This window comes from Archocentrus centrarchus, unplaced genomic scaffold, assembly GCF_007364275.1.
Source record: "Archocentrus centrarchus isolate MPI-CPG fArcCen1 unplaced genomic scaffold, fArcCen1 scaffold_37_ctg1, whole genome shotgun sequence".
Lineage (NCBI taxonomy): Eukaryota > Metazoa > Chordata > Actinopteri > Cichliformes > Cichlidae > Archocentrus > Archocentrus centrarchus.
Genome location: NW_022060264.1, coordinates 1,560,659 through 1,585,840, shown reverse-complemented (window position 1 = coordinate 1,585,840; position 25,182 = coordinate 1,560,659). Strand labels below are relative to the sequence as shown.

The following is a 25,182-nucleotide window of genomic DNA, read 5'->3' as shown; positions in this document are numbered from 1 at the left end:
GAAGGAGCTTATGGTGCTGTTTACACGAGACCGTTTTCATTTTGAAACGGCGTCGCTTTGATGTGTTTCGGCCTTGCGTTTACACGACAACGGTGTTGTTTGGATGCGTTTCGCCCTTCTGTTTACACGACAACAGAGTGAAAACGATGTGTTTCGGAAACGGGGTCCAGAGTAGAGCATTTCAGAAACGCACCGGTTTGCGTTCTCGTGTAAACACTTGAACCCGGGGTGATTTGAAAACACTCGACTCGCACATGCGCACTGTGGTTTTGACGGCCACAGTTTTTCGCGCACGCACAAATTGATAAACAGTACTCGCGGATTCACGAGTGCTTCTTATGCTTTTCTTGTGTTTTTACCATTTGTAATTCAGCGTTGTGTGCACCAGCGATCCAACCTCATCGTCAGTCCACACAAAACCTCTCACATTGGCTGTTTTGTAAGTAATGAACAATTTGCCGCACTACCTACTCCACGCATGCGCGTCTTGCATAAACAAACTTTGCAAAGAGAAAACCAACGCCAACTTGTGGCCTGGCATGGGAACTACATCGTTTTCATCGTTTCACATGTCATCGTGTAAACGCAGATCGTTTCTGAAACGCCATCGTGTAAATGAAAGGCTGAAACGCATCAAATCGACACAGTTTCCAGTGAAAACGGCTTCGTGTAAACGGCACCTAAGTATGTCAGGGTCCTGTTTACAAGTGACCGGAGAAGGGAGCAGGAGATTGACAGGGTCTGCATCTGCAGTGATGTGGACGCTGCACCTGTCTGTCATGGTAAAGAGGGAGCTGAGTGTGAAAGCAAAGCTGTCAATTTACCAGTCAATCTACGTCCCTACTCTTTCTCATGGTCATGAGCTTTGGGTAGTGACTGAAAGAATAAGATTGCAGATACAAGCGGCAAAAATGGGCTTCCTAGAAAGGGTGGCTCCCTAAAGAGTGCAGTCATTTGGGAGGGGCTCAGAGTAGACCCACTGCTCCACCACATCGAAAGGAGCCAGTTGAGGTTGTTCGGGCTTCTGACTAGGATGCCTCCTGGTTACCTCTTGGGTGAGGTGTTCTGGGCATATCCTACCGGGAGCTGGAGAGATTATATCTCTTGGCTGGCCTGGGAACACCTCTGGGTCCCTCTGTCAGCTGGATGAGGTAGCTGGTGAGAGGGAGGTCTGGGCACAGTAACTGCGATACTTACAATTACATTTTTTTCACTCAACAGTTCCGCTACAAGAGCAGAGTCTACAGACAACCCAATGTTGACGAGAAGCAGATTGCCAAACTTCATACAAAGGTAAGGTTTTTGTTGCAAAGTAGACACAATGTTATGAAGATAACAATATCATTAGAAGTCAGTTTTTTGACATAATGTTTAAGGTTTTAAAAACATGCATACTGGCTCTCAGACAGAGACTGCAAGTCATTTATCACGAGACAGCTCTGACTGAAAGCAGAAACTGGTTATACACATACAGCAATTATTGGCACATCACCTAGACACATTACATTTACTCCAACTTGATTTTGACATGCAGGTAAAGACCAAGCATCATTTCCTTTGTTTATAATAAACTACTGATGAACTTCTACACACAATTCAGTTGGACTGAATGGATAAAAAATCCCAGAGAGGTAAAAAATATGAAGGAGGATATCTAACTGGTAGGATACAGTGCTTAGCATCTTTTGGAAAGACCTGACTGACACTTGGTGTTTAAAACAGCAATAAATGCTCTCAGAAACTGGGGACAGGCAGCTGAAAGACTCTTGTTAGTGGCCCACTATGGACACTAGAATCATTCCCAACTAGGAAACAAATTATCATTGGTAGCTGAACAGACAAAGACACCCAAGAAAATAAATGTCACACTCCCGCCCACCTCAGTCTGACTGTCGGTTGGCCTCTGGGAAGTGCAGCGTGAAAACACCACAGTAATGGCTGTTTCACACCAAAGATGTCGCCAAAATAAAATAATAAAAATCAGAAAAGAAAGGATGCTCACAGATTGCATTTCCTATTTAGTAGCTTCACTGTTTAATTGGATTAGGAGAGTGCTTGCATCTGTTTGGTGTGGTCCTTGGGAGCTTGAGTTGTGTGACAAGAAAAGAGTGAGGGATACAGTGCTTACCTGTCAGTAATACTTATTCAGCTTTACCGTTCCTCTGTGATAGTCGAGGAAACTCTGGAAGGTTGTATACTGCTCAGATGAAGTCTCTTTTTTCCAGCAGCCTAACAGCAGGCTGCTCCCTCACTCCATCTCTATTCCTCCCACATGAATTTAAATAAATGTATACAGTAAATTGAAGATTTTTAGCCTCTTCATGGCTGTGTAAGGCTAGCTCTGGGCTGCTGTCCCACAGCTACTGTAATCCTGTAGTGCAGCCAAAGTAGAAGTGTCTCTGGCAGCACTCTGTTACCAGCACTCTGGGAAACTGTCTGACAGCTGCTCTAATTCTATCTCGAATACAGGGACGAGAGGATGGACATGGGTGGGAGGCAACAAGAACCAAAAGCGAGTGAGAAATGAAAAAGTAAAGAAGCACATGTTTAACAAGAAGCCCTCCAAGAGTGCAAACCTCCGTCAAGCTCATTCTTTGGGCAATATTTACTTTTAAGGGAATAGTATTGTATTTTTTATACCTTGTTCTTTTTGAACATACTTTAAGAAGTTTGCAGTGCAGTAAAAACAAGTGCAAAGTGCAGGCCTTTGTTATTTGCCTTGCTGAAACCCAAGTGAGGTCATTCAAATATGTCACATAAATATGTGACATACAAACTATAATGTGATATTTAGAATCCCTATATACCGGTATATTTTAAAAAAATGTTTCCAATATAAAGGCAGTAAAAATTTAAGCAAAATTCTAAAGACAAAAGACATTTTATGAAAGTTTGACCTTATTTGACTTTGAAGAAAAGGTCAGAGGTTCAGAGTAATATGATATTTCGAATCCCTATATAAAATTCCCTATATGCCTATATGTTGTCAATACAAAAAAATGGCAGCAAAAAACATAGTTTAAAATACAGTAGAAATTGCCAAAGTCGAAGTTGTACAAATCTGATTTTCCCTCTAGTCGGATAGCTTCTGCGGGTTCCAATTTTTCCTAATTCCAATAAAAATCATCACCAAAATCGGATCATACAAGTGGGATTTTCACCTACCTCGGATGGAAAATCTGGTCCCATTGTAATACATTTCCAATTTAGTTTAGCACTAAAACCCTCCACAGCTCCTGCCAAGCCCAATTCCAATATCTACGATCTACGCAAACTCCATGCATCGGCTGATTCATGCACAACTACATATACTAACAATGCCTGGAGACTGCTTGAGTGTCTATACAGTCACGTGATGTCTGGATTGGCTGCATTGGGTGAATCAGTTCATTTCACTCGAGACAATCATGGCAAGCGCAGGAGTCAAACGTAAGCTACAAACTCGCACTTATGAGCAAAAATATGAGATTATAAAATTTGCGGAAGCAAATCCAGGGATGAAGCAGAAAGCCATTGCCACAAAATTTGACATTAGACCCCAAACTCTGTCTGATATTTTGAAGAATTTGATTTTATCCAACTTACACAGAAGACAGATTTTTTACAAATTCCATTTGGGCCATTTGAGTCTGACTCAGGCAATTTCTACAGTAGCGCTATATAACATTATTATCACTTTGACCTTCAGATCAATTTATTGATTTTGAAGGCGAGGACAGAGGTCAATTGTGATATGACATTTAAAATCTTTATACAGTACTTTTTATATTCATTCACACACAAGAATCATAGTTTCTAAGTTATAAGTTTTATTTTTTTTTTTTTCAATTTCTGACAAATAAATCATGAAGTTGACCTTGTAGACCTTGGTTGATATGAGGCATATTTTAATGGATTGTTAACATGATCCCACTCTACAACCCTACAAGGTTTTATCAGAATTCATTCTAACCTTTTCAAGCTATCATGTTTACAGAAAGAATGGCATACATGCCAATGGTACCAGAAACATAACCTTCTTGGCAGAAGTAATAAATATGGTGCATGGAGATTAATGCACTAATAAGTTTACAAAAGTCACTGGATCGAAAATATGCTTGACAGACATCTATTTCTAATATGGAATTGTTTGTTGGCTTGACCCAACTTTTTGGAGCTAATCCTGTTTACCATGCAGTCTGCTGCTCTGTGGTTGGCTCAAGCTTATACTGAGAGAGCCAATCAACCATCAGTCTGCCAAACTATTTCACTAAAGGGAGAAAAGGAGAGAGAAGAATAGGGTACCATCCTCCAGACTCTGATTCATCAGGCCTGGAGACACACACACACACACACACACACACACACACACACACACACACACACACACACACACACACACACATGCACAAGGGACATATCAGCTACATTAAATAAAACATTGCATAAAAACACAGGCCATGCACATGAACTCTTGACATTTCCAGGTATTTAACTGGGACTGACTCATCATAGTTAAGATTTAAACAGCAGTTCTCTGCATCTGTGATAAAACCAGCTTGGTTTGACTCAGTCACTTTAGGCTGATCAGTATCAGCCAAGCCATCAGGTGAGGTGGACTGAAATTGATACACCAGCAGTGTAGCCTAACTTGACTTCATGGCCTGCCTGGATTAAATCCATTTTTGATTTTTGTATTTATTTTTTCATTCATTTTGTCATTATATGGCATACTGAACAGAAATTAAAACAGGGACTCCTCAAGTCCACACATAGAATTGTGATAGATTAATTCCAGCAGTAAATAAATTCTTTTGGAATTTTTCTAATCGATTAGTTCAGAGGTAAAAAAAAAAAAAAAAATTCTGTTATGTATCATCATTTATTCTCATGTCTTTCTTTCCAATCTGTTCTTATTTTGCTACCCATTGTCCTTCTCTTCTTCTGCTATCTCATTCTTCATTCCCCATTTTACTCTTCTCCTTTGGGGAGCTGCTCTCTTATCTATTTTTATCAACCGGCCTGGAAAGAAAGCAAACAGAACAGGAAGGAGCAGCCATTCCACTCTTTCCACTCGTCACACTCTCAATTCTGTCATGTCCCCTCCTTTGTACCCTGCTTTCAGGTCCCTCATTTCTGTCTGCAAGTGTCCCTCTGTCTCACAATGTATTCCTAAGTGTTTCCACTTTTATCCTTAGTTATTCTTTATCTCAACTTCTATTTCAGTCTTTTTGCAGCTCTGAACCTTTCCCTCTCACACCCACTACCATTTGTTCTTTTGTCTCACTCCAATAGCTCTTTGTCTTCTCTGGTTTTGCAGGCCAATCTGAGGAAATTCATGGACCTTGTTCAGCACGATCAAGTGGACAAAGTGGCCAAGATGTTGGAGAGAGGCTTTGATCCCAACTATCATGATAGCGACACTGGTGGTAAGGCAACATGCTGCAGACAGCAAACACTTCAAGCACACTAGGGACAGGATTTACTAACAGTTTGTAGCAGTGCAAGCCTGGGTTTAACAGTTATTTTGGCTACATATGTATTTGTAGGAGTTTTAAAAATGTGAGGTGGAGAATATTTAAATGAATCACACACTTAAATTTTATTGCTGATTGTGACAGTTTTCAATACATGTACATATGAAAACATTATTGAGCTAACCGGAGCCCCATGGTTAGGCCAGCCCCCCCAGCACAAACTGAGAACACAGCCCCAAGGCCCCAGACACCCGAGAACCGCCCAAAACCCAGCAGAGCCCGCCCCCATGCTGAAGAGGCCACAGCCGACAAGGAAGCAGGCCAAAAGCCACGCCAAGACATCCGGCTACGCACCCCAGGACGCACAGGCACTCACATCCCAGGGGGGGCAGTGACGATCAGTGGGGCGCAGCGAAGAGCAGTAGGGAGGGCTTTTTTGAGGGCCTTTGATTACATAGAAGCTAACACCGATGCCAAGGGGTGTACATCCAGTAATATCATGACCACAGGCTGCACCACGCAGAGGTTGTAGCTCAGTGAGTAATGAGAGGCAAGAGGGTGTCCTTTTCAGAGCTGAAGCAACAATTAGATGCACATGTCGATGATCAGTTCCGAAGAGAAACAGTACCTGTGAAATTCTGTGAGGCCAGTGGAGGTTAATGAAAGTTTTAAGTTTAAGAAGTCACACAGAATTGAGTTTTTTAAAATATTTTTTAATCATTTTTACAACATTAAGAAGCTATTCACCTCTGTTGAACTCTAAAAAGAAAGTGAGAAAAGACTCTGAAATAACCCTTTAAGACAAACTAGAGCGCCCTGTGAAAGTATTCCATAATTTAACTGATATAACAGAGCTGTTTAGCCTTGGTGCCAAATATAAAAAGAGCCACTGAATACCACACATGCAGCACTTCACAAAGCTACTGGAGTGGAGGACACTGCCTATGTGCAGCAGTGAAAGATTTCAATTGATCAAGGTGTAAATGTGAGTTGTGCATAGGGATTCCTGTGAGGAACATGTGGGTTCAGTCTTCCTGCTGCATCCTGAGCAAATAGTTATCCTAGCCAGTGTTTTTACAACCACACTGGAGGGTAATGAGCTGTGTCCTAATGTCAATGTGTACTCAATACATAAATGTTCCATAAAACTAAAGTGAGCAGATGTTTCATGCTATACTAGGCTAGGATGAAAGTTAGGAGTCCTCATAGGTCCACTTGGAAGCAGACTGAGGAGACCACTCTGTTGTTCACTTGACTTAATTTGCTGCTGAGCTTGTTTTCCACTCAACATCAGTGGTTCTCTGTGTTAAACAGAAGAGAAATCTATCAGGAGTGATATAGGCATATTTTTCAAAGTAGCCTCAAAAGACTAAAAAGGAATACACACAAAACATTTTGAGTTGAAAGGGAGGGATGTGATGTTTGCATCTGCACTGTTATATAACAGGGAGCATACCCATGCTCTCTGTGGTTGTCCAAACACATTTTGCCTGCTGATGCTGAAAACAAAAATACATGGAGTTGGGTAAGGCATGTTAAGGGAATATCTGTCATCAGTAAATGAAGGACAATGTGAAATATGAATGGTAAAGATACATTTAACTTGATCTCCTTACAAAACATTCAGGGTTTCATCTGAATCTGACATTATGCTAACATTAACACTGACATAATTATTTCCTTTATTGACTATATTTACTCAAAAAGCAAGCTCTTTATTTACCTCAACTGGAGATGGTAACAGACCATCCATTTTCTTCCACTTATCCTATTCAGGGTTGCAAGGGGGCTGGAGCTCATAGGGCACACCCTGTACAGGCCTGTCACAGCACTAACACAGAGAGACAGACAACCATTCACACTTATGGGCAATTTAGAATTACCAATTAACCTAAGCCCACTAACTGCATGTCTTTGGACTGTGGGAGGAAACCAGAGAAAACCAACACAAACACGGGGAGAACATGCAAACTCCACACAAAAAGGCCGGGGCCAAGGTGGATTCGAACCCAGACCTTCTCGCTGTGGGGAAACAGTGCTGGAAAAGCAGAAGAAGATGGATGGATACATAAAACACCAAACTCAACCTAACATGTATCTCAGAAACCCTGCATTTCATCACCTCACATCACATCACAATAGAAACTGAAATAGAAACTGTGAAAAAACATTCTGGGATGTGTGTGTGTGTGTGTGTGTGTGTGTGTGGGGGGGGTCCCTCTTAGTTCAAGCATAAATGTATTCCCTGACTATGGTTAATAATTCATACTTGCATTTTAAAGGCAGTAAAAACTTTATCTATTTTTAAAATCTACAGACTTTTCACGCCACCCTTTCACTGTAATATTGCCCACTCTCCAGCTCAGTACAGATTCAACAATCAATAAGACTGACAGGACACTCTCAAGGCTTTTACTAAAAAAAAGAAAAAAAAAAAAAAAGAAAGAAAAAAAAAAACCCAAGGAGGAAGAGGAGGCATTCATACATTGAGATGTGAGTTTTTGGAGGACATGTATTACTGTGGCACGTGACAAACACACATGGTTCAGCTGTACTCACTGTAATGAGGAGTGAGGACTTTTGAAGAACAGTCTGTGAGGAAGAAAAACCAAGCTACTCTGTTTTCTTCAAAAATATGGAAGAAAAAAAAAAAAAAAACCTCACTCCAATCACCTGCTAATCACTAGTTTGAGTGCTGTTGACTAGGCCTGTCACGATAACAAATTTTGTTGGCCAATTAATTGTCTCAGAAATTATTGCGATAAACAATAATATTGTTTGGAGACCCTTTTAAACTAGTAATGATAATGACATAATAATGCTAGTACATCCTCTCAAAGATCAAAAAACTTTGATTTCCAAAGAACGCTGGAACACAAAATAAACAAAACTAAAAACAAAAATAAAATGGACTCTCAATCTCCGTTAACAAAAAATGCACTTGAATAAAAACTAAACACAACAAAAAACCAACCTCGAAATAAAAACAACATTCAACCAAAACAGTATGGATTATTAAGTCTGTAAACTAAATTGCCCTTCAAAAAATAATAATCATTCGTTTTAAATAGAGAAGATGGGCAAAACTGACAGTTTTATAAACAAAAAGTGCAAACTAACAAAATGCTGGCTTTTCAACAATATTAAAGGGCAGCATCTCTAACGATTAAGCGAACTACGCTGTCTGTGAGCGCGCACCATTTCGCACTATCCTTTTTGTACGCTGTCTGTCAATTAAATGCTCTAGTGATGGTGGACTGTCGGGAACTTGAAGACGGAGAAGGCCCACTGGTTGTAGTTTTTTCCCCAGCTGGGAAAACTACTTTGGATGATTGTGATTTAGGTGCAGGTGCGAGTTTGTTGTATTGCTGCACTTAGTTGCTACCGTTTTATGACAAATGCGACATACAGGCTCGCAAAGGTTCAGCGGTTCGCCTCGGTCATTTAGTTTAAATCCAAAGTGCTCCCTTACTGCCGCTGTTGCGTTCAACTTTGAAACCAGTTTCATTTTGGGTTTTCTCCCCATATATCAAATAGCGTTTAACTCCTCACGGGGCTCTAATGCTGCAGCTGGCTACCTGACACGATAGTTCACGCCACCCCTTACACTAAGAAATGAGAAAGGGAGGGGTCAGTGGAGAGCACCAGAGTTAAGCCTTTTGCCATCCGGTGTCTTCAGTAGAAAGAGAGAGAGACACGAAGAAACAATAAAGCTGATAAATAACAACTGTCAACCTCATTTTAAGTTATCATGCGATTAACTGATTTATTGTTTATCGCGACGGGCCTACTGTTGACTCATCTGATTGTTAAGGGTGACAATTATATTTATTTATGTCCACTTAATGAATATGTCAAGGGTAATTTAGTAGTGCTGGAGCGTGTAACACAGTCAATATTGAGTGGACAGATTGGCCAGATTAAATGTGGCCTACCGAGGCAAATAAAAGTGGAGCAGAGAGCAGAAGATGTTATTAGGTAGAGAATTGAGATTATCTTAATGGTCTTTGAGAGATATTGCACGCTATCCTTAACTGAATGTCTCACTGCTTAGCGGAAGAGGCATCTCTGGAGTTCAGGACTCCCATTACTGAGTGTCTATCATCTACTTAGTCAATGAGCAAAAGCTCCATGTGATCAATAAAACAAGCAAAAAATCACTCATCGTCTTCTTGCTCCCTGTTTCTGTACTATCAACACAGTTGGACAAATCAAGGCTCATTTTCATCTCTTCAGAAGCAGCCGGTTGCCCACTTGGTGCCATTCATTTTTGTATAAGGCGAAAAATGGCTTTCCTACTCTTGAAAAGTGCTCATGACTCTCACAACAAACAGTGAATGAATTTCTTGTCTCTCGTATCCTGTTTCATTACACTGTGCAACAAAAATATTGCTCAAATGTGACATTTTTACAAGAATGAAAAAAATTAACTTACATAAGTTTGCAGGAGATAGACATTTTTGTCCCACAATATAGTGCAAAAAGGAACTGAAAGAACTGCTCCTGATTGGAATCAAATCACTGATTTTGACACGGAAACAACTACAGATCTTAGTTGCTCCTTTTTCTGTATAAGATTTCTCTATCAATTTAGAAATGCCTGAGCATGAGTGCTTGATTTGGGGTCAGAGCTGTTGTTAAAGTGTCTTATTTTGATGACCTAATTTAGAAATATTCAGTGATGCTTTAATCAGCTCAAAGTTTATCTTTTGCTACTCTAATTGGTTTTGACAGACAATTGACCTGCTTTTATCAGGCTTCTTCACATCAGTTTAAATGAGGTAACAACCCGAACTGTGACTGAAAGTGCTGAAAGGAAAGCTTGTAAGATCCCAAATGAATTATGGAATGGTGGCACAGGCAATATGAAAGTTCACACACATCCAAATGTTGCATCAGAAAGTATACATGAGAGAACCTTCATTGAAAGTCATACTTAATATGTGGCCTTTTCTTTTTTGAACTCTGAAACTTGCACTGAAATGTATACTTACCTCATTTTAGCATTTAGGTAGAGCTCTATTCAAAACTAGTATATCCACCACTTTACTACAGTGAAGTGCTGTTTGTCCCAAGTCAGTCTAATGTAAGCCAAATGAAAGATACCAACAGATCTTTTAAAATTGCACAGTGCAGCTGGAAGTCATTTCTGGATTTTCATCATGACAAAACAAGCCAAGCACAAACTGATGCACATTTTGACTTTAGAACACAAATTCAAGATTTAAGATAAAGATACTAAGATTTTAAAACAGCAATAAGCCAAGCAGCCAGCAGCATTCACACTGAGTAGTGAGAGCCTAAGTGTTGAATTGCATATGCTGTGCTGTGCAATTAAGATTGTGCAAAACAAGAATTGTGCAAATGTTTGAAGAAGGTCCCTGGTTACAGTTTATTTAGTGCTCTCAGAGCCTGTGGAAAGAAGCTGTTGAAAAGTCTGCTGGATCTACAGCTGATGCTCCTGAACTTTCTCCCAGATAGTAGCAGGGCAAAAGGCCGTGAGGTGGGTGGTAAGGGTCTCTTAGGAAATCTGTCACGGATGCAGTGCTCGCTGTAGATGTCCATTAGCGAGGGGAGGTGGGGCACCTATGATCCTCTTGGCCGTCATTGCCAATGTGTACAGCTGATGATTCTCATGGTTCTTACACCTGCCAAACCAGGAGGTGAGGCTGTGAGTCATATTACTCTTAATGATGCCCCTGTAGAAAGTTGTCAAGTGGCCGGTGGGAAGACCTGCCTTACTGAGTCTCCTGGAGCTGCTGTTGGACCTTCTTGACGATGGATGTTGTATTGGTGGTGAAGATCAAGTCCTCTGCCAGGTGGACGCCAAGAAATGACACTGCTGACCCTCTCCACAGCAGCCCCATTTATGGTCAGAGGACTGTAGGCCTATCTGCCAGGTTTTCTGAAATCCATCACCATCTCCTTTGTTTTTTCTATGTTAAGGAATAAGTTATGGGACCACAATATCAGCTGTGCCACCTCCATTCTCTATGCAGCCCCATCTTTGTTTTTAGTGAGGCCCACCACAGACATGTCTGCATATTTAATGATTATGGTTGGAGGTGTGGGCAGCAGTGCAGTCCCTGAAAGGACCCTGTGTTTACCATGATGGAGCTGGATGTTCTGTCTGTGTCAGAAAGCTGACGTCCCAGTTGCAGATGCCAGTGTTCATGTCCAGCAACCTCAGCTTCTCCATCAGTTGCTGTGGAATTATAGCATTAAATGCCAAATTGAAGTCAAAGAAGAGGACTCTCGTGTAGGTGTCTTTATCCTCCAGGTGGGACAGGATGAGGTGGAGTTTGGTGGAGATGGCATCCTCAGTGGAACAGTTTACCTTGTAGGCAAACTGTAGGGTGTCCAGGTTAGTAGGATTTTATGTGCTGCATGACTAGCCACTCAAAGCACTTCATCAGAAATGTGTGAGTGCCATGGGGTGGTAGTCATTTAGATCAGTCAGGTTGTGCTTCTTTGGCACAGGGATGATGGTAGCTCTTTTGAGGCATGTGAGTACCACTGCCTGGCTGAGAGAGGTATGAAAATGTTTGTGAGGACATCTTTTAGTTGCTCAGCACAATATAGCTAAGGATGTTGTCAGACCCTGCAGTTTTCCATGGGTTAACACTAGCAAGGATCTTCTTCAGTAGATCTAATTGTCAGTTGAAGTAGAAGCCTTCATGCCTGGGTGGTGTTGCTTGCCTCAAACCAAGCAAAGAAATGTTTGAGTTCATCAGGCAGGGTGGGGTTGTTGAGGCATATCTGTGTGGGCGAGGCTCAGTCAGAGAGTGGAAGCCTTACCACAGCCGCCGGGTGTTCCCTCTGTTAGTGAAGTGGCTGTAAAGTCTCTGTCCATACCACCTCTTTGCCTCCCTAATCCCACGTGACAGGTTCCTTCTAGCCAGTCTGTATGCTGCTGCATCTCCTGACATAAATGCTGTGTTTCTGGCTGTCAGCAGTGCACACACTTCAGCACACATCCAGGGTTTGCCTTTGTTGTGACACTTGTAGGTTTTGACCGTTGTCACATTGTCAATACATTTATCAATGTAGCTGATTACTGATTCAGTGTGTTTCTCCAGGTCAAGTCCCCTGTCATTTGTGGCCACTTACTTAAGATGTCCCACTGTGTTGTCTCAAAACAGTCCTGCAGTGTGGGAATTGCATCCTGTAACCAACCTCTGACTTTCCTAATGGCAAGTCTCTGTTGTTTCACCCTGGGTCTGTACATGGGCATGAGCAGGACTGCTAGATGGTCAAAGTTGCCAACATCTCACTGTCAGCAGCTCTGTGTCTGATATGCAGACCTTTGAAACCACCTCAGCATCCAGACACCATGAATTGTTGGTGTAAACTGCCAGGCCTAATCCTCTGTGCTTGCCGGTTAGCGCAAGTAACAGATGGCGGCTCTCTCTTAGTGTATGGACAGCAGTTAATAAACTAAATTAAAGTAAAATTATACTAGTCTGTGTTTTGCTTTTGATTCTGTCTCTTTTCCTCAGTGTTTTATAGTTTTTTTTATGCCTTTCAACGACCTGTAATGTTTCCAGTACCATGTTTATATTCTTGGACATTACTAGAGTAGCTTTGCATGATTTACAGCTCAAAATAACCCTTATTTATCTTTTATTGTGCCTTTGTCCAGCCCCTCACTGCATTCCCTGCTGGAAATATGCTATTTTAGCTGTTCTACTTAGCTGTTTTTTCTTTAAGGCCACCTTTTCTTTAAGACAAGTTTCTTCTGATTGGCTGCCCTTTGTTAAAAGAAGGCTTGAACAGCATTTAGGTGGGTGGTGCTTCTGTGCCCACTGATAGGGCTGTGAGCCTGAGATGACCATATTAGGGATATCTCTGCTCTTTGACATCATACCAAACCAAGAGTGGAAAAACATCTCTGAATCTGAGTGCTTAGAACAGTGTGAAACTTGAGACTCAGAAATTAGTTGCATCCTGGTCTTATTATTTGAAACTTGTTTGATATAAACATCCATTGGGGTGGCTGTAGCTCAGGAGGTAGAGCAGGTCACCCACTGATCGGAAGGTCGGTGGCTCAACTCCTGGCTGCTCCAGGCTGCATGCTAAAGTATCCTTGGGCAAGATACTGAACCCCAAGTTGCTCTCCGACACAAGCGTTGGAATATGAATGTGTGTGTGTTAGACAATAAAAAAGCATTTAACTTAATTAATCATGGAAGTGCTTGTGTGAATGGGGTAAATGTATAAGCCACTCAAAGCACTTCATCATTGTATAAGCGCTTTGAGTGCTCAGACAGAGTAGAAAAGCACTATATAAGAACTAGTCCATTTACCATCATTAGGAATAGCATATTAGGGCCACTCTAGGACTGCAGTTGAAGTTGTTCTCTCCCACAGAGCTGAATCGCATGAAACATCATGTTTGTGGCTTTTTTCTTTTTTTTTTTTTTTGGTAGGCAGACTTTATCTATGTCACTATGTAACACAATGGCATAATGTCACACCCTCAGACAAAGAACCAGAAGTGGCTCACAGTAAGCCATTTTTAATTACCCACTAGAGCTGCATGCCCACCATCTGAGGAATAGAAGATCCCTGATTACTTATATTTTTAATTGCAATAATTGTAATTGTAGGAATAAGGCTTTCCTACAATTGTAGGAAATCCTTATTCTTGGCATATAGTTCTGCTACAATGGATAATGTTAACATTAGCTTTGACCTCATGGTGAGAGCTAGAGTACAGGGTATATAGAACAAATCTGTTCTTTGACCAGTGCATTTTGGTTTGTGGCTTTCATCAGAGTCATCAACAAGCAAGGTTAACCAGGAGATTTCACTTTATAAAACATCTTGCTGAGGGGATGCCTGCTTATATGACTTAACAAGCTCTAGTTTACTTCCAACTGTAATGTTAAATTGAACAAAGCAAATCTTAAAATGCAGCAGACCTTTCCTACATGGTTTGCATCAAAGCATGTATCACGTTCAGTCCCTCGAGTTGTATGACCTACTGCTCTGTTTTCAGAAAACCATTTAGCTCCATAGTAACCCTGGTAGCCTAAAGTATTAAATGCAATCCTTTTGGACATTTTTAGTCTGCAGTTTTGTTTTTCTATACCTTGTCTCCCTTACAGACATACCGAATTAAAATATGTATTTATTATTATGACTTTTTTCTTCTAGAGAGCCCATTGACATATGCAGCTCACCTGGACAATGCGGTGGAGATGATAAAAGTGCTGAGGAACGGAGGGGCTCATTTGGACTTCAGGGCAAAGGATGGCATGACTGCCCTCCACAAAGCTGCAAGGTCCAAGAACCAGGTTATACTCACGGTAAAGGCTGTTTTCATCTGTTTAACACCTGCTTACTTGTGCATTGTTGGCGTTCTTGGTGCTGGAATCCCAGTGACAGCCTGACAGCTGCCTGATCATACTTGACAGTCTTTTGCTGCAACATAACGTACATGGTTCTTAATGCATGCAGACCTGTCACTTCATAGCATGATGCGCTGATTAAGTGATGATGTCTCTAACTGTTCTTTTGAAGGCAATAAATGAGCCAAGAGTTCTGCATAATACACAACATGTATTTTATCTTTGTAGTCTCACAATGGACTTTTGTGAATAGGCAGTTTCATAATTGTGTGTATGTCAGCTTTTATCAGCTCTGATGTAGTACTTTGATTTTGTAGCAGGCTAAAACATTTTTGAAAAATTATTTTGATGTTAATGGTGACAGTGGTGGTGATTATTATTCATTTAAATTTCAAAGGAACTTTGTTTAACCTTAGAAGTCTATTTTAGTGACTCCTGCAGCCATTAGGTGAGGTGAAATATTGCTCACATTTCCACAGAAACTCCTGTATCAACCCAGACAGTGATGAGATGTACACAAGACTTTCCTCTACTGCATGTACTATATGCCATGTATCTTGCACGACTAGCAGACCAGGGTATATATTATATATATATATATATATATATATATATATATATATATATATATATATATATATATATATATATATATATATACTGCATACCAGCATAATGACAGCAAAGCTGACTTTGATGTGATGATGACAATACTCCCAGACATTGTGTAGCTGACTAAGCCAAAATACAGAAGCAGTCCTGTGAAAAATTAAGTACACCTTTACTGCTGCCATAGTAATTAAGAGGCTAGGTAGCAGCCAGCTAATCAAAAGCACTTGAATAACTGATCATCCACAAGTGTGACCACCAATGTCCATGGAGAAGCTGACTCCAACCGTCCTCTGTGCAGCCTTTACCACCCTCTGCAGAACTTTCTTCTTTGCTGCAGTAGCTTCCATGTCACATTGATGCAGAGATTGTTCCACCTCCTGACTGTAGCCGGACTAATTTTTGTTGGCAATGCATCTGACCACTGCTGTGTAATCCACAAACTCCACAATATGACAGCATGAGCGTTTTGCTGAGCAGTCATTTGTGAGCAGGGTGAACAGAAGAGCGCTGGAGGGAGCCAGTGCTGGTTTAGTTTATTATTGTCATATAAAGGTAAAAGTGGCACATCGCTACCAGCAATGAAATTCTTGGACCCAGGCCCCTCAATATTTCGCATATAACACCAATAGCAATTTTAAACATGAACTAAAACTAAAATAAATAGAATAGAATAGAATACAAAGTAAACAATATAAAACAATGTAAACTATATAAAAACACTGTAAAGACCATATACTGTACAGATATATATATATATATATATATATATATATATATATATATATATATATATATATATATATATTAGGGGTGGGACTCGATTAAAAAAATTAATCGAATTAATTACAAGCTTTGTAATTAATTAATCGAAATTAATCGCATTTTAATCGCATTTCAATATTTGACGAGAAATATTAATTTAAGTTTAGTTGATGAATAAATCAATATACATAAGCTTAAACTTCAAAATTTAGTTTATTTTCCCACCAGTCTACTACACAGACCAACAAAGGGTGGAAGTGCTCCTGTGATAAGCAAACTCCTGAAATTAAAGTTAAACATCATAACTGGATAGTTTTATTCAACATTAATGTCTCACTTGTTATAGTTGGAAATTAATCATTCTCTCAGCTGTATTCCTTGATGTTGAAATGTGTTATGCTTGTTTTAACAGCTTATTTTGAATAAAAGACTTAAAATTAAACCACAAAAAGGAGAAAAAGTTTGTTCTCCGTTTAACCAGCTGCTTTTACACAGCTGGGCTTTGCACTCACGGTTGCTAGGCGACATGAGCTACGCAGAGGTGACGGCAGCTGATATGAAGGATAGCCGCTCACTTCCGGCCTTTGTGGTGTTCGTGGGCTGCGAAAGACGTGGGCCGGGTCCTTCGCAGGATGCGGCCCCTAATTTGGACATTGTGCGTCGATATAATCTGTATGCCGGGAACTCGTGCACTGAGAAACGTTCCACGGTGCAAAGTGCGATTAAAATGCGTTAAAATTTTTAATTCGCTAATTTCCCCATAATTAATTAATCGACGGTATATATATATATATATATATATATATATCCGATATTCAGTATCGGTATCGGTCCGATCCTGGCCAAAATTACTGGATCGGATATCGGAAAGAAATAAAAAATGCAATCCGATCCGAACCCACATTAGCTGCATTACAGTCGTCGTCTTCTTCTTGTGGGTCTGCGGTTGAACAAACCAGGTTCGAGCTGCATTACCACTACCTACTGGAATGGAGTGGGGGATCAGGAGTTAGAAAAAACCTTCCTCAGATTCTATAAAGTTCTCCGTCGCTGCGACGGATTCCCTTTGACATTGAGCGATCATCGCTGACATGTTTTTCCACGCCTCCACCGCTCTCTGCTGTGTTTGTGTGTTGTGCTCGCTGTGCTGAGAATTTCAGCTGTTATTTTTTTTTTTCTCTACTTCAGCTCCCGGACCTACTGCTAGCGAGCGCCGCTATTAGCACTGGTGACCGTCCGGTACCGGAAGGACCCCTTCCTCGTCAAAATATTTTTGATACTTCAATCCCTGATTAGTGACTAAATATAGACCTGCAGTAGAAATGTATTTAGGAGAATGCTTGTGAATATAAAGCATTACAAGATTACGGTCACGCAGCCCCTAGTTTTTCAACATAAACACTGATAGCACAACAGCAGCAGTCAGCTGTTTTACGTGCAGTCAGTCTGCACAAGTGGAAAGAGATGGAGCTGGTGAGCTCAGACGGAGTGGACTAAATGTTTTTCTAGCGTCCAGATGAAGCTTTTCCCCCTTAACCTCCATTAAACCTTTACTGAGAAACAGCTGGAGGTCCTTCAGCAATCAACTGATCAGTAAGTGAAGAAAATAGATTTTTGTAGCTGCTTCATCCACCCTGTGTGTTTCGCACAGGGAAAAAACTGCAGTACGGAAGTTAAAATATGCAGATGAACTGTTAATACGAAAAAAGTATTTCTTATCCACTTACTCAGGTAATCGCTGGAATAATCGATAGAAAACTCGATTGCTAAAAATAATCAATAGTTGCAGCCCTAATGAAATTTGCAACATACCATAAGCCAATGCATCACCTTCTCACATAGGAGCAACAGAATTCAGGTTATAGAGCGATTGTTGTAAGTAAGTATAGTTTATTTATATAGCGCTTTACACAGACAAAAAGTCACAAAGTGCTGTACAATAATTAAAACACAATATAAGAAAAAAACAAACAGATAAAACACCATGTTAAAAACATAACATTACCATAATAAAAGAAAAAGAATAAAAATAAAGTCAACAGAAAGTCTGGTTAAACAGAAAAGTTTTCAGCTGTTTTTTAAAAGACGCCACAGAGTCAGCTAAATGGAGATGGAGTGGTAAACAGTTCCAGAGCTTTGGCGCCACTGCCTGAAAAGCTCTGCCCCTCTCTGGTCCATAGTCTTGTATGTGGGACAACTAAAAGATTTAAATTTTGTTGTGTGAGAGACTGCTGACTTATGTAAAATTGATCCAGGCATTTAAAAACAAATATTAAAAATAATAATACAAAAAGGATCGGATTTGTATCAGTATCGGCGATATCCAAATGTAAAATATCGGTATCAGTATCGGACATAAAGAAATGGTATTGTGCCATCCCTAATATATATATATATATATATATATATATATATATACACATATATACAGTGGGTAGATACTGTCCCTGAATCTGCTGGTGCGAGTCTGGATGCTCCTGTACAACCTGCCTGATGACAGGCGCGTGAAGAATGAATGGCTGGGAACAGAGAGCCTTCTCACTGGGCCTTCCTCCTACAGCACTGTCTGTAGAGGTCCTGGATGGCTGGCAGTTCAGACCTGGTAATATGTTGACCTGATCTGACCACCCTCCGTAGAGCTTTGTGATCAGAGCGCTACAACTGCTGTACCAGGTGGTAATGCAGTCAGACAGAATACTCTCGAATACTCTCGACTGTACATTGGTAGAAGTTGGTGAGTATTCTGGAGTCCACACCAAAGCTTTTCAGCTGCCACAGAAAGAAGAGCTGCTGTCTTGTGCTTTTGTGGTCACATCCATATGATGTGTGGATGTGATGACAGATCCTCACTGATGTTGATCCCCAGGAACCTGAATCAGCTGACTCTCTCCACTTCTGTCGCCTCGATGTGAATAGGGGTGTGCCCTCCACCCTGTAGTCTCCTGTAGTCCACGATGAGCTCTTTGGTGTTGTTGACGTTGAGAAGCAGGATGTTGTCCCAACACCACGATGTCAGGGCTCTCACCTTTCCTCTGTAAGCAGACTTGTCTCCCTCTGAAATGCAGCCAATGATGGTGGTGTCATCTGCAAACTGAACAATGGTGTTAGAGCTATGTGTGGCCATACAGTCATGGGTGAACAGGGTGTACAGCAGGGGACTGAGCGCACAACCTTGGTGTAGATGATGTGACACTGCCAATCTGCACCACCTGTGGTCTGCCTGTCAGAAAGTCCAGGATCCAGAGACAATGATGCCCAGATCCCGAAGATTGATCATAAAGCCTGGATGGAATTATGGTGTTGAAAGTGGAGCTGTAGTCAAGAAACAGCATCTGCAAATATGTGTTCTTATGTTCCAGGTGGGAGGTGAGATATAATTTTGCTAGAGGTAATGTTACCAGGCAAGATAAAGTTAACGTGTTATCTGTGCCTTTATTTTGCTGCAGGCATCTGATGTTGTTTGTGTTGTTATCTGATAAGGTGATTACAAAATGGTCACCTAAGCTGCCACATCAGTCCCAGACAAGTATTTTACTACATAATATTATGTATCCTAACATTAGCCAGAAGAAAGCCAACTTAAGTTCAAGATCCCAACAATCTAACAATCCCTCGATTAATTGAATGTCCTGCTGACTGACAGTAGCTTTTCCCTTGCGGAGCAGTTTGAAGTCTGTGTTGTGGAGACAGCCAGTGGTTTGTTGTCATTAGTGATTAGTGGACTCGTATTCGAAACTACTGTTAGCTAGTGTCACACACCGTTGATGCCGGGGTCAAAGGGGCACGAAGACAAGGCATTCAGGATATATGTTGTAGATTTTCACAAAAAATCCGGGGGTTTTTTATCCTGAGTCTTTTACGTCAAACTCACTCGACAGGTTGACAGAGGCAAACAAAAAAGTCAGGGAAGGTCTAACTAAGTTATGTTATCTTCCATTCAGGTATCAGACATTATTTTTTTATAAAAAACTCCAAACAAAAGATAAAAAATCTGGTATTTATAAAACTTAATAAATCACTATGCACCTAACCCCTCACATACCTGTCCATCCACAGACACTGCTAGAGTTGGGAGCTTCTCCAGACTACAAGGACAGCCGTGGTCTGACTCCCCTGTATCACAGTGTGGTGGTGGGAGGAGACCCAGGATGCTGCGAGCTCCTGCTGAATCACCATGCTTCTGTCTGCTGCCAAGATGAGAATGGCTGGCATGAAGTTCACCAGGTACAGTCCTATGCAACACATACACCTCTTGAATCACCAGGTGCACACACATAAGCACAGATTGTTTTTTCCTGTGTGGTTATTTGGAACAGCTTGTATTGGTAAGGCATGTACATACAGCCTTTTTCCGGCTGTAGGCGACTGTCTTGGCAGCTGTTACTCCTTGAAATAGATAAAGTCATTTAAAGAGAGCCACCCTCCAGCTCTGACAAGCTCTGAGCATCTCCACAAAGTGCTATGTGTATTTACTGTATGTGTATGTACGGTATGTGTATAAGGTTGTGTTCAAGCCATCAGCTTTATCAGGTTGCTTACATCTCTCTTTGCTTGTGGGGTGGCCAAAAACTCTACCCTCCCCCACGTGTCGCATTTCAGACACGATAACACTCTGCTGTCAGTTAACAGTAAAGGTATAGGATGGCTGCTGCTGATTCAGAGTGTAAGGCTTTGTTTATTAATCCACTGAATTTTGCAAAATTCCATCATTACATCCTTCTCATTAAAGACTGTATATATACTTTGATCCTTAATTTTTGGGACAATTAAACTTCTTTTTTCTTTTTTCTTCTTTTTGTAATTTTGCCACTACAGTGGATTTTAAATCAAGCAATCATGATGTTATGCCTTGAGGAGACTGTTTGTTGTGATTTGGCGCTATATAAATAAAACTGAATTGAATTGAATTGAATTACTGAAGTGCAGACTTTAATCCTTAACTCAGGATGTTTAACAAAGCCTGAACTGTTTTTATATATTATATACTTTTTTCAGAGACTCAAAAGTAATTGGACAGTTGAATGCAGTTTTATGGTTGGGTGAGAAATGTTCCCTGATTATTCCATAACAGATTAAGCAGATAAAAGATCTAGAGTTAATTAAGTGTTGAACTTGTATTTGGTAGATGTTCACTAGAATTCCAAATATGAGATCAAATAGAAGTTGATGGAAGTGAACAAAGCCATCTTTAGGTTGAAAATACCAAATAAACCTACTGTATCAGAAGTGCATTCTTAAAGGGAAGGAATGCACTGGCTAGCTCAGCAACACCAAAATGTCTGAAAGTTTACAGAAGACAACAAAAGTGGATGATCACAGAATTCTTTCCCTTTGTAACATCACATCAATCAAGAACACTCTTGAGCAGGTAGGTGTATCACTGTCAAAGTCTGCAATCAAGTGACATGTTCATGAATGGAAATACAGAGGTACAACTAAACAAGCTCAAAACCACCGGTTATCGTCAAGAACTGGAATGGTAAATGGCAAATGGACTAGTTCTTATATAGCCCTTTTCTACTCTATATGAGCACTCAAAGAACTTATGAAGACCAGAAAACATGTAAAGTGAAAGAGCCTGCAGAGCACTAAAAAAAATCAAAAGTATGTAGAAAGAAAGGAACAGCTTGTGATCTGAAGCATACCATGTTACCTATCGAACACGGTGGAGGCAGTGTTATGGTGTGGGTATGTACACCTGCTGGTGGAACCAGGCCACTAGTGTTTATTGATGACTGCTTGTAGAAGTAGCAGGATGAATTCTGAAGTGTACGTGTGGACAAGTGTATTCTCTGCTCAGATTTATTCAATTGCTGGAAACCTGGTCAGACACCACTTCACAGTACAAAAGGATAATAACCCAAAGTATACTACAAAAGCAATCTGAGAGTTTCCTTAAAATTGATTTGGTTGCACTTTTTAACAGAACATAACGTGAACATAAGCTGTTTCTTGTATACTTAAGAAATTATGAGGGGTCAAACATGCTGGAAAAAATAAGCCAACTTAAAAGGCACACAACTTGAACCCACTCTTTTGTGACCTGTGACCTATTTGGCTTCTGTACAAGAGTCCTCATGCTTACAGCTGAAGTGCGTTTTTATGCAGATGACAGAGTAGTTGCCTCAGCTACTTATCCTCTGAGCCAGCCTGCTGAAGCACTCTCTTAGGCTTTCAAACTGCAGGCCTCTTTGCATGGACTATGTTTGGTTCCAAAGTCTAAGAAAACACAATTTATTTTTTTTAACAACCTTAACTAAATGGTGCTGAAAGGTGCAACTGTTATCCCCAGTCTGAAGTTTTTATTGAGTACCTGTAGATTCACGGTATCATTTTAAGTCACTAGTATGACTTACAAAGACAAACATGTTTCAACTTATATAATAAGAAAACTGGCATTATCTAGTGGTGGACTGTTAATGGCTTAGTTCAGGGGTCGGCAACCTGTAATACGGAAAGAGCCATTTGAACCCGGTTTCCACGGAAAACAAAACGGTGAGAGCCGCAAATACTAGCGGAAGCCGGTAGCGGCTACCGCGAGTGACGCATATATTGAGAAACTAAAATAAATAAATAAAATGATTTTATTTTAATAATTTAAGATCACAATAATGTTCCAATTTAACAGTACAACAAAAACCAAACTGACAAAAATAAAATGCACTTCAACTGGATAGTTATAATTTACTTCCTCGAGCCGCACAGAGCCGCAGATTAAGCCTGGATGAGCCGCGGGTTGCCGACCCCTGGCTTAGTTTATTGTTAATGCTTGACAGATTAACTGGTCTTAAAAAGTTTTATTGCAGCACTAAGATTGGCTTCTTTGAGAAGAAATATTTGTATTACACGTTCAACATGTTCAAATAGTTACAGTTTTTGCTTGTTTGTTTGTTTGTTTGTGTTTTTTTGGGGGGTGGGGGGGTGGGGGGGGGTTTTGGTGGTATGACTGGTGCTTGCAGCAACCGCTCCTAAGAACTAAGCAGCGTGTTTAGATGAATGTACTGGTATGTGTGGTTTAAACTGTGTGATCAGTGAAACTAAGTGTGTATATGCAAGATGCATGCACAAACACCAGTGTTCATTGAACATCCACAGCACAAAATGCTGCTACAAAGCACAGTTGTCCAAAGTGCTTTGTGTCCATCAGCTGAACAACCTAGGTATACTAAACCCACCAGACAATGAGATCCCATTGCCTATGACAACACCAAGGAGGAGGTGTCAGAGCAGTTGCGAAGGGATGCGGAAAAGTGGCAACCACAGAGGAGTTTATGCCAGGCTAACCCATACAAGTCAGCAGTTCCAACAGTCCTCCTGGCTAACATCCGCTCACTAAACAACAAAATGGATTATATCAGGCTGTCTAGAGCCTTCCAGAGCAGTATGAGGGATTGCTGTGTTTTCATCTTTTCCAAGATCTGGCTCAGCCAGAACATCGCAGACACTGCAGTGGAGCTAGAGGGACTAATGCTGCACAGAGCCAAGAGAGTGGCTGCGCTAATCAGCAAGCACAAAGGAGGAGGCCTGGTAGGTTACACCAACAATTCATGGTGTCTGGATGCCAAGGTAGTTTCAAAGACACCAGACACAGAGTTGCTGACTGTGAGTTGTCATCCTTCTACCTGCCATGAGAGTTTATGGTGGTCCTCATGGTGTCTGTTTACATACCACTGAGGGCCAACGCAAAGGAGGCTATGGAGGACTTGTACAAAAACATCAGCGTGCAGCAGATGGCTCATCCAGATGCATTCTTTGAATTAGCAGGGGATTCGGATTAGGTTAAAACAACAGAAACCGGGAGGAATACACTGAATCAGATTCAAGATTCAAGAAGTTTATTGTCATGTACACCGCAAAACACTGTGGTTATGCTGAGCAATGAAATTCTTACTTGCGACTGCCTTACAAACAATTGAAATCAGTCATCATCTACATTAATAAATGTATCGACGACATAGTGATGGTCAAAACCTACATGTGTCACAACAACGACAAAGCCTGGATGGACAAACAAAGCATTTAATCAGGAGATGCAGCAGCATACAGACTGGCTAGGAGGAACCTGTCACGTGGCACTAGGAAAGTAAAGAGGTGGTATGGACAGAGACTTTGCAGCCACTTCACTAACAAAGGGAACACCCGGCGGCTGTGGCAAGGCTTCCACTCTCTGACTGATTGCAACCTCGCCGACACAAATATGCCTGTTCCCACAAAGTTGGGAGCATAACCCATGGAAAGCTGCAGGACCCAACAACATCCTTGGGTGTGTCCTTTATTGTGCTGAGCAACTAAAAGATGTGGTTACAAGCATCTTAAACCTTTCTCTCATCCAGGTAGTCATACCTGTATGCCTCAAAAGAGTTACCATCATCCCTGTGCCAAAGAAGCACAACCCAGCCGATCTAAATGACTACCTCCCTGTGCCACTCATACCAGTGCTGATGAAGTGCTTTGAGCGGCTGGTCATGCAGCACATAAAATCCTGCCAACCTGGACCCCCTACAGTTTGCCTACAAGGTAAACTGTTCCACTGAGGATGTCATCTCCACCACACTCCATCCTCATCCTGTCCCACGTGGGGGATAAAGACACCTGCACCAGAGTCCTCTTCATTGACTTCATTCCACCCACCATATCATTATGTGTGCAGACGACACAACTGTGGTGGGCCTAACTAAAAGATTTCCTAAAAGATTTTTACCAACCATCTCACAGCCTGTTCACCCTGCTACCATCTGGTAGAAGGTTCAGGAGCATCAGCTGTAGATCCAGCAGACCTTTCAACAGCTTCTTCCTTCAGACTGTGAGAGCGCTAAACAAACTGTAACCAGGGACCTTCTTCAAACATTTGCACAATTCTTTTTTTGCACAATCTCAATTACATAGCATATGTATTTCAACACTTAGGCTCTCACTACTCAGTGTGAATGTCACTGACTGCTGGTCTTATGGCTGTTTTAATATCTTAGTATATTTATATTTTAGAAACACCATTTCAT

At 41.0% G+C, this 25,182-nt stretch overlaps 1 protein-coding gene across 1 annotated transcript in view; it reads left to right on the top strand.

Annotated features, from left to right (window-relative positions):
- Positions 1-25,182, top strand: part of LOC115776733 (SH3 and multiple ankyrin repeat domains protein 3-like) — an 85,051-nt gene that overhangs the window by 20,169 nt on the left and 39,700 nt on the right. Inside the window, exons 3-6 of the mRNA XM_030724493.1 lie at positions 1,222-1,293; positions 5,300-5,408; positions 14,616-14,767; positions 20,240-20,407. Of these exons, the coding sequence (XP_030580353.1) occupies positions 1,222-1,293; positions 5,300-5,408; positions 14,616-14,767; positions 20,240-20,407 (501 nt within the window). The remainder of the gene's footprint in view (positions 1-1,221; positions 1,294-5,299; positions 5,409-14,615; positions 14,768-20,239; positions 20,408-25,182) is intronic.